Source organism: Myiozetetes cayanensis, unplaced genomic scaffold (genome assembly GCF_022539395.1).
Source record: "Myiozetetes cayanensis isolate MyiCay16 unplaced genomic scaffold, myiCay2020 scf3, whole genome shotgun sequence".
In the NCBI taxonomy this organism is placed as follows: domain Eukaryota; kingdom Metazoa; phylum Chordata; class Aves; order Passeriformes; family Tyrannidae; genus Myiozetetes; species Myiozetetes cayanensis.
Genome location: NW_026087521.1, coordinates 35,150,151 through 35,165,482, shown reverse-complemented (window position 1 = coordinate 35,165,482; position 15,332 = coordinate 35,150,151). Strand labels below are relative to the sequence as shown.

Genomic DNA, 15,332 nt, shown 5'->3' with positions numbered 1-15,332 from the left:
CCAGAGCCTCCCCTGTTCCAGTGCAGTCTGGATCAGCTCATGGCAGATGAGAGGACTGTGTTTCCACCCCTGGGGCAGTTGATTCCAGGCATACTAAACATCCTTCTAAGTGTAAAGTAAATTGTGGCCTGCCAAAGGGATTGAGAGAAATGCATTGGCAATATCTCTTGTGGCAAACCACTTGTAGCTTTCGACTGCAGTTCATATTGGAGTTCCAGCATGTCCAGTAGGACAGCAGTCAGCCAAGGTGTGACTTCATTCAGGCCACAACAGTCCACCAATAGTCTCCGCTCTCCATTATACTTTCACACTGGCCATATGGGGTTACTGAAGTGTAAGTGGGTCCTGCCGATCCTCCTTGACTCTCCAGTTGAATCACAGGAGTCTCAGTCGGTGCAATGCTGCTGCCAGTGCAGTATTGTGGTAGCAATCAGCACCTGTTCTTTGACCTTCAGCAACCGACAACAGAAGGGTCCTCCGAGAGACCAGGCAAGGCAGGCAGCTGCTTAAATTCCTCTGCCTCCAAGGCGGTACTGAACACCCACTGGTACAATTCAGGTCCTTGAAGCACCCTCTCCTGAGATAGTCTATGCCAAGGATAAACAGGGTCTCCAGGCCAGTCACAGCGGGGTGCTTCTGCCACCCACTCCTAGTCAGGCTCACTTCAGCTTCACCAATACAGGCAGCTCCTGGGATCCCCTTCTCACTTCAGAAATAGAAATGGGTTCTGCCCCTGCATAGCTGAATGGCACTAGGGTACCCTGTGCACTGGTGGCTACTAGAGCATTATACTCCTGTGAGCCTGACATGCCAGGCCACAGGGTGCATGTAGTCCAGCAAACCAGCATACGATGATAAGGCAATCTGTACAAATTTCTGCTGCGCAAGTCATGTGCATTGGAATTCTTCTGGATCTGTGGGTGACTGTGCATTGTCTGGGTCATAATAAATCACCTCTAACAAGCTAATTCCCCTCAGGGGCTGGACAACTCTCTCTGTGGTGGGCCACTTGCCTGAGTGACAAGTAACATCTGCCTTGAAGGGATGCCTTTGCTTCACACTCCACAGTAGTTGCCTCCAGAGGCTGAGGACTTGTGGCCCTTTTCCACTCACCTTGTCAACACCCCCTTCTCTAGAAGGTGATCCCAGCTGCTTGGTTTCCACACCCTTTAATTCCAGGCTACCAGCCCTGTTACCTCAGAGTCAGAGAAGCCAGGTGGTAAGGTGCTCACCTGGACAACAGCTGAAACCTTTTTGCATATCACACAGCTCACTCCGGGACAGGGATTAAGTGGTTCCCTCTTGTTCTGCCTCTTCCTCCTGTTCTTGTGATGGCCCTGCTTTGCCCTCCTTTACTAAATGAGCTCTTTTGTGTCCACTTCTTCTGGTGAAAAGGAGTGACTGATACTGGCACAGGCTGGTCCTCTGGTTCAGCTGCATCACCCTTCACCAGGGTCTGAGCAGCCACAGTTCCTGTCACTGTATTTGAGTAGCTGCAAATAGTTGCTTAACCCTAAACAAGACCCAGCACACATTCACAGTTCCTGGCAATAGGGCCATGCTGATTTCCACATCCCAAGGATATTCAAAATTTTCAAGAGCTATTTTTATTAGCCTGGCAGAGAAGGGGAAGATGTGGGATCATGTCTCCTCCATAGGAACAGTTAACTCTTAGAGGATGAAATGGAAAAGGTCTAATTATTAATAGTTTCCAATAGATGGCTCACAGAGATGACAGTAACACCGAGTACAAATATCAGATTAGTTGACCAGCAATTCTGTTATATCATAAGCCAGTGTTCATAGAGTCATTGAAAGGTTTGGGTTGGAAAGGACCTTAAAGATCATCTAGTTCTAACTCCCCTGCTGTGGGCAGGACAGCTTCCACTAGACCAGGCTGCCCATGTTAAAGTACAGCACAATAACCTTAGACCAACTCCCACAGGTCATAAACAGCACAACAGGGAGCACACACTGCAAATAACTCTGAGAACAAGCAGAACAGCTCTGAGAGCACAAAATCAACATTGGGACCAGTGACTACTAAACTGATATAATGAATGCTTGTAATAATTTTGTTCTAGCAAATCTAGTCAGTTTTGCTATCTCAACCCATCAAGCCCCAGGATGTGTGATGTCATGGGTTTGCAAACCCACAACAGGTGACAAAAAAGAACTGTTACAGTTTAACCTCAGCTGGCAACTAAGTACGACATGGGCATTCGCTCACTCCTCCCCCCAAGCCCATCAGCAAAAAGGTAAACCCTGTGGGTTGAGACAAGAACAGTTTAACAACTGAAATAGAGTAAAATGTAAATATAGTAATGGTGATAATGAAAAGGGAGACAAAAAAAAGAGAAGAATAAAGCACAAGAGAGACAAGTGAAGCACAATACAATTGCCCACCACCCACTGACCAATGCCCAGCCTGTCCCCAAGAATCAACTGGCCCCTTCTGGCTAACTCCCCCCAGTTTATACGCTGGGCATGACACTGTGGTATGGAATACCCCTGTGACCAGTTTGGGCCAGCTCTCCTGGCCATGATCCCTCAGAGCTTCTTGTGTACATCCTCACTGACAGAGCATGGGACACTGAAGAGTCCCTGATGTAGAGTGAACACTACTTCACATTAACAACAGTACATTAATGATATTCTCATACTAAATCCAAAATGCAGCACCATACCAGCTAAGAAGAAAATTAGCTCTATCCCAAGACAACAAACAACATGCTTGTAAGGCTTTCAAAACCCACTCTCAAAAGAAAAAAATTTTTTCCATTGAAACATTTGGTCGAGTGAAAAGACCAAGCTTCTACTGAAAAACAAAACATTTGAAATTTCAGACTTTTACTGGATTCCTAACTTCATTTTTATCTCCTTATTCAAAGAGGGGCAGACAGGGAAAGAATTCCATTTTGTTTCATTAAATTTAATAAATCCAGGGGTTTGTGTGTTTATTCAACATTTACTTATTCATGGGCTACAGAGGGACTATTCTATAGCATCATTGCTGCCCCTGGAAAATTTTGGTTCAGAAAAGCATCCTGGGGTTTTGGAGTGAATCACCCCCTTCTCCCTTGGATTGGTACATGTTCCAGCACAGTTCTGGCCAAGTGAAATAAATTCCTTTCAGAGGCAATGGAAATGAGAGTTTCTTTCCAGAAGCTCTGCTTCATGCATTCAACTGCATCCTATCTGCTAAATGGGAATAGACATGTCAAGATTAATCTGTGATCCTCCAGACAGCTTTGAATTTTAAGTGTGGTAGGAATATTTGGTCGAAAAGGCCAGGTTAAATTAAGTCTGAAGCAGACCATTCAAACAGCACGTTAGGTAGCTGGAGGGGCCTGAGCTTCAACTGCCTCAAACTGCTGATGGGCTACTAACAAGCTATATTGCTTTTTTATTATAGAGATATGTTCTACCATCATCAGAGACAGACAATTAAGAAAAAAGTTAAACACTGACTGTAAATGATAAATTCCTTCACAAAAACATGCAAAAATTTTGTTTTAAAACATAACATAACCTTAATCAGTGAGATGATTTAATTTGAAATATGAATGAAGTTGGGCATTGTACATTTAAATTAAGGAGCTATTTTTAAAACAAAGACTTCTTTTGATACTTACCATTTTTCATCTTACAGTCACTGATCACAGTCATTTTTCATTTTACAGTCACTGATCACAGTCAATGGTGATCAATCCCACAATGGAATACTGCTACCGTTTTTCACTATCCTAGCAATCACTCATGATAGAGCAATCCAATCTCTGAGACAGGAGCCACATCTAAATGTCTACTGGCAGGAAGGCAATAACTTCTCAGTGAAAAACAGTGGTCTGAGAGGGCTTAAGAAAGCCTAGTAGTGTTTAATGTTAATCTTCAGCTTTTATATTTACTTTCACAGTTTGTTTTGCCAACAGGCAAAAGCTGAACTTCAAAAGCCTGCAGAGTTCCTGGACTCTTAGACACTGCTCCAGAACAGAAACTGCCTCACCTGGTTTTGGTATCAGAGGTATTTCAGCATCCACTATTAATTTTTGTATCTAGAAACCCACACACACACTCTAGATAGAACAGTTCAAGTTACCAGATATGACAGAAGAACAAGCTGGATTCCACAAGAAACAGGCTGCAAAGCTAGTAATCTTTGTTGTAAGCCAAATATATCCACAACCATCATCAGACGATCCACTGTCTTGAACATATGAAAATACCAACTCCTGCTTATATGGAATGTAAATAAAATAAATAATATTAATAAATAAAAAACCCCAACAAACACGTAATCTAAGTTTCAGCATTGTCAATCAAGTAGATGTAATCCTCAGTAAACTGCACTTTCCCAATACTTCAATAAAGAAATGCCTCCTTCTTATGGTAAGCTTATCAGCATTAAATTAAGTAAGGGTTTCATATTTCACCTAGTCTGTCCAGTTCTCAGTTTGATTCCTCCTATCACTGTAGCTAATGAAAGTAGTTTCACGGAACTGCCTGGGACAGGCCTAAACATGACATCTTACAGCAAGATTAAGGTTGATGTCACAAAGACATGCAATTCTAGTCATCTGTGTATATGAATGACTTCGGGGAAGTAGAATTTAGTTTTAGTAGACAAATCTAAACAGGTAACCATCAGTCTTACAGCAGATATATGTATATTAACCTATTTTTCTGAGGTCAACATTGCCAAAATACCAAAGTAGGCAGCAGTCTACAGTTCTGCTACACTTCCCTAGCAGCAAGAAACTCCTCTGAAACAGATCAAGTCTGTATGACATAGGCTTTCAAGTCACCATCAATGCAGGGAGAGAATTATTAGGGCAGCATACAACAGTCTGCATATAACTGGGGGCAGGGGTAAGGTGGGGAGAAGGGCAGACGGAGTAAGCAAAGTGCCCAGTAGCATCACTGTCTTCATTTAAATCAATACACAGCAGAAAACCTGATGTTGTTTCCTATAATCTCTTCTTCCATCACGCTGGTTTTGCAGCCAGCATGGAATTCATTCAGTTACCAGTCTGTCAGCAGGGTGTGTGCTTAGATGATTAAGAATGATCTGAACCAGCAACTCCACGCATAGATACAAGAGAGTTGTCTTGATGGATGTTGCACAAGACCCAACAACCCTTTCTCCTTCCTACATGTTCCATGGAAATTTACCTAAATACACCCTTCCTTCCTAGATGCAAAAAAGTTAGGAAAAAAATACAAGAAGTATTACTTCCCTAGTCTCAGCTACTTAAACAAATGCTCTGACGGTACCAGGAACCAGTTTTGACCTCTTCCAAATTCCTTAGTTACAAGAAGAGTATCAAGCATGAAGAGGAATTATTTCTGTTCAATTCTAGTAAGTCACAATCTTGCAGATAAACATGCTAAGAAACAAAGTGAGCACCACTGTTCTCGCTCCCTTTGTAACCAAATCGAATTAGTAATGCATTTCCAAAGCCTATGTTTTAACTAGACCACAGTCTGAAATACTTCATCATTTTTTCTTGAAAGTCAGGACTGAAATTTCACATTCTGTGCTAATAAGTGGGACTGGGTGAATGAAAAGATATATTCTCAAAAACACAAGCCAGACTAGCTGTTACACTTCCAGTTACTCAGCCCTTCCTCAAAATTTTGTGTTTTGATTGCCATTTGCGGTGTTTTGCAACATTCCAATATGAAAGCCATAAACACATGGAACTTCTCATCATGTTCAGAAGGGGCAAGCTGAACATGTCATTTCTTTTTGGAACTTAGCAGCCATAGTCCTCTGAGTTGCAGAGAACTGCTCACTTCCTTTACAAATGCTGTTTTAGCAATGGCTTTTGTTGTTGTTAAGCAAAATTTCTTTAAGATGTACCTATGTCTCTTAGACTTGCTTTCTCTGCACAACTTGGTTCAATTGAAGACTTAAACACTCACACCTCCAAAAAGACATTTAAAAAAATCAAATGAAGTAATTTAAATTTCATGAAACTTACTTCTGTTCCTGGAAAAAAAACCCAATAAAAAAATTAATTATTCATGTTCTCCCTTACCACTTTTTTCACTCAAGTTACAATATTTGCGGTCAAAAACTCTAAACATGTTCGCATCCTCACTTTAAAATTAAAAAAAAAGTTTGTCACTGCTGAAGAATAATATAACAAGAGATAAAAATCTTTCTGGTCTTGATTAGCTGTCTGAACACACAAAGTGAAACCTTAATAAAAGAAGGCCTTTTATATTTTTGAAATAGCACAATGCCTATGGCAGAAACATCCACCACAGTGCACAAGTTTGTTAGACCATAAGATTCACATTAACTCTTCAGGCCCAAATGCTCTTGGTTCTACAACTAGCACAGCACGAAAATTTAAGCAATCTGATCTCTTGTAACTAAAAGTTGCAGAGTAATTACAGAGTTACAAAGAATAACTAAAACTTCACAGGTAGTCAAAAGTATAAATTAAACAGAGGTAGTATCACTGTTCAAGTTAGAACAAAGTGAAGAGGTGCCAGATAAGAAGATCTCAAGTTTTCTTTGCAGTTTGATTTTCACAAATATACAGATGTTATCTCTTTCCTGGGCCCCTTTCAGCCCTGACAAACTACGGATGCTGTAATGTATTGTCCACACATTTTTTAATGCATGCAGGTCTGCCAGCTTAAGGTTTTCATGACCTGGACAGCCCTCCTGACTAGAAATTTATTATACCACAATGTGTCCGCCCCCTCCCATGATAAGACAATTGTCTTCCCAATATAAAGGCCGTTTTCAATAACCAGCTTTAATTGGTCATTAAATGCTACCTTTTATTATTTATTACACCAAAAAAAATTCCTCTATGTTACAGACCAGAAGTCAATGAAGTAACTAACACATTCCTAAGATACTGTAGCCACAGAGTTTTCAGATATTTAGACTCTTAAGTGCTTATTCCATCTAAATCACTTATTATCCAGTTACAAAATAAAAAGTCAAAACTCTTTCACTGCTAATTTGTTAGCATTTAAATATCACACTAGAACACTACAGGCATATTTAGACATATCCACAATGCAACTATTCAAGTTTACTCCTTAAGAGTATAAACACAGCAAGCACTTTTTCCACAGCACTAAAATAAGATATCCTTAAATTCTTTTGCATCCTCTTCTTGGTTAAAAAGATTTTTATAAGTACAAATGTGTATGATAAAAAGTTTTTTACTGTTTAATTACGTGCATGAGCACATGCACAAAAACAACACCAAAGCTTAGGAAATGCAAAGCCGATCAGAACATTGGAGAACTTGACAACGCATGGTCAAATCTTCAGGACCATTAGAAAGCCACCCTGTTTGCTGGTCAGACTTGCAGGCAGCCTCGAGTCAGACCCAAACTGGCCTCATGCACAGGCTCCTTATTATCTCACTATCATGCACTAATACTCTAGGTTTTTGTGCACAAAACCACATCCTAATATTTGCTAAAGCACCCCTAATCTTACAGTGGGTCTTCTGCCATGGAGAGAAAGCCAGGCTCAGCCATTTGTATGCAGATAACAGTTGTCATGGGCAGCACAGGTCTCCTTTTCTTGAAGAACAAGATATGTAGTCTAGGGAGATGCTCAAAGTAAAGTATGCCATGCAATACCTATTTTTTCCAGGTCACAAGCAATGTGCACAGGAAGTACTACATTTATGAGACTATCACTATCATCTCAAAATGAGACTTTAATAGAAAAGACTGCTGGACAGGGAAGACAGCGTAAAAGAACAAAGTGAAAAATTACTCAACAAAGTTCTCAAAGAGAAAAAAGAAAGCATAATTTAAAAAAGATAAATACAACTGGTCAGAGCCAAATTGACTAAAGCTATAAGCCCAAGGATAAAGAATACGATTATGATGAGCAATAACTTTTAAAAGAGTAAGAGGCAACAGTGACAGACACAGCTTTGATGAGCTCCAGATGGAATAGGAGAGATGCATTTTTACTAAAAAGATCTGAGTTCAAGTCAGTCAGCTCACTGCAACCCAATGCAGTTCACTGTTGTCATCCATCTTAACCAGCTTGTAAACCCATGGTTCTGTGGTCTTTATTTCAACTCATAACCTGTGGTTCAATTAGCACTAATCAAGCAGAACATCCCTCCTCTCCCTCTCCTGGAAAAAAAGCATTACAAAAATCCCAGAATAGCCTTAAGGATGAGTATCTTGAGGCCCAGAACAAGATAAAACAAGCAAGGGAAGTTTATCCAGTCACAAGTCCTAAATGAAGCATTGCAAACAAAAGTTTTTCCCAGCTTGTGTATAAGCAAAGCTACCCAGCATATTTTTCAGTCCTTGCTACTGTAAAAACAGTAGAAAGAGTTCCCGTAGTCCAACTCAAGCAAACACTGGTAAGTCACACTAACGTAGTGCAACACGATCAAAAACCACTAGTTCGTTGCTTTTCAAATAAAGCTAATTTTTCTTAACAAATATGGTGTTGCATAAAATGTTCTCTACATAAACAATAATGCCAATCACTTTCCCCCTATTTCTTAACTGCACCCATCCACAGGTATACAGAACTATGTTCCACCTTATCAATTTAAGCTGTCAGCTCCAAATTACAAACAGTAATTCATGAAGTTTCTAGAGGACCTATTGCAATGACATCAGAATTAAGTGGTAGGAGGTAAGACAGAAACAACTTGCCTTCTTTCATATTTGACAGAAGGAAATGGAAAAGTGCAGAGGTGTCAATCCCTCAGAGCAAAACTTTTGTCTGAGGACACACTCAGTTCAACAATAGTATTTTCAATAGAAAGTCACAAAAATGAAATTTCGAAAAGAACAAACAGTAGTTTTTTGCAGGGGTGTGAAACAAACAAAAACACACACGCAAACCCCCCAAAGCAAACAAACAAAACCCCCAAAGTGAAGTTGACCGAAAAAGGGCACTAGCCTCTTCTCACATTTCTGCCCTGTATTTTGCAAGGATACAAACTGAAGCAACAGATTACAGAAATGCAAACCCAGCAGGAGAGCAACTGGGGCAAATACAGTGAAAAAAGCAAAAGGGCTTCCTGCCTGCTAGAAGAATCTGAACTATCACAAGACTCTCTTCACCTGTGCCACCACAGCTATAGAGAATATCAATATTAACAACGACCTGAGTGGACCAAGAGCGCCTGAGTGAAACTAACCATTCCCAACACTTCTGTTCCGGCAGGGTCTGTCTGCACTATACTTGCAACACAGAACTATTTTACTCTGAGGGCTTCTGCACATATGAGTTTACATAAACACCACTGGATTCAAATGAGGCTTTTTTCCCCTGAAAAACTTGATTTATTATTAGTTTTACCTACAATTGATTAAAACAAACCAAAGTTATTATGGGTTTGTTCCCATTTAAATATATATAATGGGTCTTCAAGTGTAAGGGAAAAACCTTCCCACGCAGACAAACTTCTTCATCTCCTCTTAGTATGGCACTCTTTTATAATATTCCTTTATGAGATTACTAATATTTTGAATTATTGTTTCAATAAATATCTAAAGAATTAAAGTCTTCTGAGAGAGTTTCCAGTTGCTATTCAAATTACCTGTGAATTCCACAACCTACTACCTATTTTCCAGTTTTCCGCAGGGCAAGCAGGCATATAGCTGAGCCCTGTTCAGTGCATGAAAGTGCAATTGTTCCCAGTTATTTATGCTCTAGGGCAGGAACAAAGCAATCTAGGGCAACACAATCAGGAGAAGTGCAGGACTCGGTAACAGGACAGACGGCATGCGAAACTGATATAAACATCGGCTTTCGGTAGGAAAGTTGGCACACGGTTTTCTGGGAAAGATGAGGGGTTAAAAAAAAAGGGCCAGAAAAGTGGACGACTTAAAATTCAGGGAAGTTTTGTTTATTTCATCTACACTTCCTCAACAAAACACGAGCTCGTTCCCTAAAAAAGCTTGCGCAACTTTTTAAACTGGAAGATAATAACGAATTAGGGGAAAAAAAAAATAAAACCACCAAAATATAAAAAGCAGGATAGTTTCTCCAGGGCTGCAAAATAAAGCCGCTCTAGTTCCGCCTCCCCCGCAAAGCGCGGCCGACAAACAGCCACCGCTCGGCGGCCTTTTGATTCCTCTACGAACAATGGCAGAGCTTCCCTTCCGCCGCCGCCGGGAAGGGGCCGCTCTCCCACCGCATCCGGGAGGGTCCTGTCGCCGAGCCGGCGCGGGAGAGCCCTCTGGAGCGGCCCCTGAGAACGGAGGGCGGGCGGGAGGCAGGAAGGGAGAAAGGCGGGGAGGGAGGGAAGGCGCTCGGCCCCGGCGCGCCCAGCCCGCCAAAGCCGGCCCTGACCGCGGCCGGGCGCGCTCCCCGCCCCGCGGACCCGGCCCCGGCCCCGCGGCCCGGCCGTGAGGCCGCGCCCGCCCCAGCCCGCGCTCGGCGGGAGCGCCCGAACAATGGCGGCGGCGCGGCCGCCGCGCTGAGGGCCCTGCAGGCGGCGCGGCGGCGAAGGCGGGCGAGGGAAGCGGGCGGAGCGGACGGGCCGCGGCCGCCGGCCGCGCGTACCTGGTTGAACTCCTCGCCCACATCGGCGTAGATGTCGATGTGGTCCACGCCGTCCGCCATGGTCCCGCCCGGGGCCGCCGCCTGCCGCGCCCGGCTCCCGAGCCGCCGCCGGGAGGGGAGGGAGCGGGAGGCAGAGCGGGGCGTCACTTCCGCGGCGGCGCGGCCGGGCTTCCGCCGGCGCCGGGGCTGAGGGGGCCGCGCCGCCCGTCCCGCCCCGCCCCGGGCCGCCCGCAGCTCCCCGCACGCCGGGCCGGCCCTGCTGTGCCCCGGGGGGCTCCTCTGGCCCCGGGGACCCGGCTGATGGCAGCGCTGCCGGGCGCAGGGCCATGTTGCGCAGTGGCTGGGCTCCCAGGAGCGCTGCTCCAGCAGAGGGAACGCGCGTGTGCTGCTGCACGGCCAAGGGCTGTGATGAACGTCTGGAAAATGAAGCGTAGTGGCTGCGTCTTCACGCCAGGAATGCGCAGGCTGGGCTCCGGGGTGCAGCAAAACGTGCGGAGAGGACACGAGCTCGCCGTGCTGGGTTTAGCCGGACTCTGATACTGTGCTGCTGCAGAGCTCACTTGTTAAACATCACGAAGTGAAGATAATTCGTGTCAAATCTAGAGTTGTTCTTTTCTTTCTGTGTTAGGTTTTTTGTTTGTTTGGGTTTTTTTGGTTATGCATTCGGAACAGCTAAGGTTGCAAAGAGAGCTTCAAATTAATTTTGAATGAATGTGCCTATTACCTAGACCCATGTTTAAGCTCCAGCTGATTTTGAAAAGCAGCATCTCCTGGTACATGAAGTTCAGTGCACATAATGCTCCACATAATAGATTATGTTCCACTTTTTACATGATGTTGCATGGTTTTTCTTTTATCACAAACTGACAATAAGAAGATTGTTTCTCAAACTGAATAAAAATAATGTAAAAATATCACTGCAATAAATAAAAATGCTAACTGTTATCTTTAACTTGATTAAAATTTTTCTCATGACTAGGAGTACTTCACAGTTCCTGAGTTAGCATCCAAACTCTCCTGACTTCATGTTGGGTCCAGGACTTGTGTGCAGACCATCCCTGTCTATCTTACATTGAAGTCTCCATTAACAAGAAATACGAACATACCAGAAAATAGCTAAAAAATCAGAGATCCCAAACAAGGGTTGTGTTGTGGAGAACACCTCCTGGCAGTCTAGATACATTTCAGGTACAGAGACACTTGGGTTATTCCTGGGGTTCTTATCACAACTTATGACACATTAAATTTACTAACTGCAGATCTCTTGTGTCATTCCTGTTGTTAATTCTGGAAGACAGAAACACTGTAGTTGAGGGGTTTTCTCAACTCTATTGGAGTCTCCTAGTCAGAGGAACTAGCACATCGTGATCCCTTTGGAAAAGTTCAGAGCATCACCTAAAAAAAAAAAAAAACTAACAAAACATTTTAGAGATGATAGGAACAAACAAATAAAAAGTCTTAATTTAACTTTTAGTGTTGGTTGCAATTATGATTTACAGTACTATGTTTGATCACAGGTTAAAAGTACGTGTTCAAATCTATGATGTGCAAGTCATTGGTGAATTAAATGATTATTTGTTTTTGCAGGGAAGATTCATCTTTCTTCTGGATTTCCCGCAGTCCATTGAGGTACTGTTCAACTATTGAGATCTAATTGGGTTCACATATTTGCTTAATGGTGAACTGATTTAGCAAGTAGTTTTCTACAGAATAAAATAAAGCATTGTGAAGTTAGCACTTCTGTCCGTGCTAAATAAAGTTACTGAAATCAAGAAAACTTAACCTTTGCTATCCTAATGATCGGATAAACATTCATAGGTGATAGTAGATTGTGTGCAGTTGAATGTTTTATATGTGTCTGAATATTATGCATAGATAGTTATGATGTTTGAAAGGGCAAGGAAAGGGCAAGGAAATTAAATATGAATGAAAAAGTCAGTATCATCACCTTACAAACCACTTCAGGGATCACCGCTAGCATCTGAAGGACCCCATCCGCGGCCTTTGAAGAGGCAGGAAAAGACATCAGCCTCTGCTTTGCCCTTCAAGATAATGAAGGGTGATTAATGAAGCCTTGGACCCCCCCCCCCCCGCCCAATGCTGTATTTCATGTTCAGGGGGCTTTTCCACTTTGGAGCCTTTCTAAATAGTTTGACTTGCTGGATTTACTGTCCACAGACATTTACAGAATAGGCCATGATCATTTTTATTCTTGTATGCATATTATTAAGCAAATTCTGTAAACAGTGGAGGAGACAATATTCTGCAAGCTGTTCTATTTCTTTTCTGTTGTGTTTTCATTCTTTTCATGAGCAGACTTACTAAATATGTCTTTGTCTTTCTTGTGATCAATAGCTTCTTTGTGAATTATTGTCTCTCCATGGAGCAACTTCAGAGTTGTTCTACTACAGTGAAAATGTTAATGATTTATGTTTGTACACACCAAAACTATTTAGACCATATGCTGCCTACCTTCACCCAGTAAAATTCAGAAGGTTGAAGTGAAGCAGAGGCTGAAAAAGAAACGTGATCGTGAGATAAAGAGTTCTCAGCAGTGCAACTTGGTCTGGCAGAAGAGTCCTCTTGTGTTTTGTTGGGCAAAAGTCACTGGTCCTGAAGTAATTACACACCTTCCAATCCCATAGCCCATCATGGGAACAAATGGCAGCAGATGAACTGGTGCCTTCCATCAGTTTTTCCTTCACACTGTGGGGTATTCTTTCATTTAACAACAGCTGGAGCTCCCTTGATACCAAAAGCAGGGGGCAAAAGGGACAGTGGCAGCTCTACATAAGAAAATAGCCTGTAAGTTAAGTCCCTGTTTCTCATGGATCCACATGTATATTGTTACTTTGGTCTCTTGTGCTGTTAATGACACAAATTCAAGTATAATCCTCATTTGAACATAAAAGCAGCAACTGGTGCTCTGAGGATCTTGTGCTGCATGTCTTGTTAGACCTCTCCATACCTTCCACTCCAAAGCCTTTCAGAGCCTTTTCTACTAGGATATTCCTGCTGCAAGACAAAGGGGAGGAGAATGCTTTTCCAACCCCTTTGTGTTGTACATGATTACCTCAAAATACATTTAAATATATTACTTTAGGTAAGAGTGGCAGAACCAGTTTCAACATAGTAGGGTTTTTAAACATCAATCTATTTTTTGTAATATCAACACAGCAAAAATACATATGTTTAAAAAAAATTATCCAGAATTTCCCTAAAGAATCAAGACTGACAGTGGTAAAGGAATTTTCAAATTAACTTTTTATTTCAGTATCAGAGTAAACTGTTCATGCAGTAATGTTATAGTCAACAAAGTGAAAAGATAAGATATAAAAAAGAGCTGTGTTAATCGGTATAGTTCTCAAAATCAGAAGAGGTCTTAGCTTAGCTGAGAACTGCAATGTATGTTTTGTTATATAAACTTATGTCCTAGCTATGTTAGTCCAAATGCATTGAATATCTTTATTTGTTTAGCTGTAGTCTTGAAGGTTTTTGTGTTTCCAAAGCTGCCTGGAGCCATTCTGCATGCTCTTTTATTGTTTTTCTCCCAGTAAAATAATCCAAATAGTAAAAGTCTACACTCTACACTGTAAGAAATCATCTTTTCCACTGAAATGCCTCAGTTTATGAAATTGCACAGACAACAACGGAGAAGAAATATTGTATTCCAAATGAGGTGTCAAATGGGCACAAATCTGCGTAATTGCTTTCAGAGGCCAAAATTTCCGGTTTTATTAACTTTAATGTAACTGTAGGCTGACAAGAAAAGAGGCAATCATGTTCCCATTCCCTAACAAAGGTAGGGAAACAGCCTATGCTGGGAAAGAGGGAAGATTACCTCATCTTTTGGTTTCGGCTCACTGTTAGACTGGATTAAGTGTAACATGAAACTGCATCCAGAGGGCATCTACAAGAACTCCTACTGACACAGCAATTGTAGGAAAATAGCTAGCATTATTCATCACTCGTCCAGAGTTGTCTTTTTATAGGTATTCAATTATTCTGGGCTCATACATGTGAGCATTGTGTTCCATCTTTCTGCCCCCTTCCCCCCTCTCCCATAACTGCCTGTCGTTCTGTTCATTCTCTTGGTTCAGCTGTTCACACTCTGGTTCAGAGCCAGGTTGAAAATTATGGTTAATCAGAATATGATTTGCAACTGGCATGGATATTCTAACCCTCAAGCAGGAAGGTGTATTGGAGAAGGAAAGTATAGTGCAAGAGGTGATAATAAATTCAATTGCCCTATTTAAATCCATTTTCATATGAGCTGCTAATCAGAAGGCTCAGTTACCTTCAGAAAAAGTATGAAATTGAATTTTCAGCCTTATATCACACTCTATTTTTAATAGCTTCTCTTTCCCTGGTTTAAAAACCTTTCTCCAAAATTTCATTTTTACCCTTATAATTGTAACTAATCTATTTTTTTTCAATACTTTTCTACAGTTAAGCTCCTCTTCTAAATTGACAGAAACCTCCTAAACATGTTAAGTGCATTAAACAGATCTTTCTTTTTCTAAATGGTCTATATGCAAAAGAAGGAACAGCACTATCAAAATCACTTTCAGATTTTTTTTTATTATTATTATTTTTTGAAGAATTTAAGCTTTGGAATAGCTTTGTTACATAGTTTCTGTTTAATCGTGTAATCAGGAGTCACTCTGAATTTGAAAAAAATCTTTGCTGCTCACTCATGTATTGCCTTAGCACTTTGAGCACAGGTTGGCACAATAAATTTCTCCAGGTTTCCTCTCTTTCAAGCTCAGCTATTTAGAAATTCAGTTTAAGACAAGATTATACT

General features: G+C 41.7%; 1 protein-coding gene across 5 annotated transcripts in view; it reads right to left on the bottom strand.

Annotated features, from left to right (window-relative positions):
• The window catches only part of CPSF6 (cleavage and polyadenylation specific factor 6), a 34,042-nt gene extending 23,377 nt beyond the window's left edge, over positions 1 to 10,665 (bottom strand). For all 5 annotated transcript variants that reach the window (XM_050324702.1, XM_050324701.1, XM_050324703.1 and 2 more), the window contains exon 1: positions 10,529 to 10,665. In XM_050324702.1, the coding sequence (XP_050180659.1) occupies positions 10,529 to 10,588 (60 nt within the window). In that variant the 5' untranslated portion in view covers positions 10,589 to 10,665. The remainder of the gene's footprint in view (positions 1 to 10,528) is intronic.
• Positions 10,666 to 15,332: the final 4,667 nt, after the last annotated feature.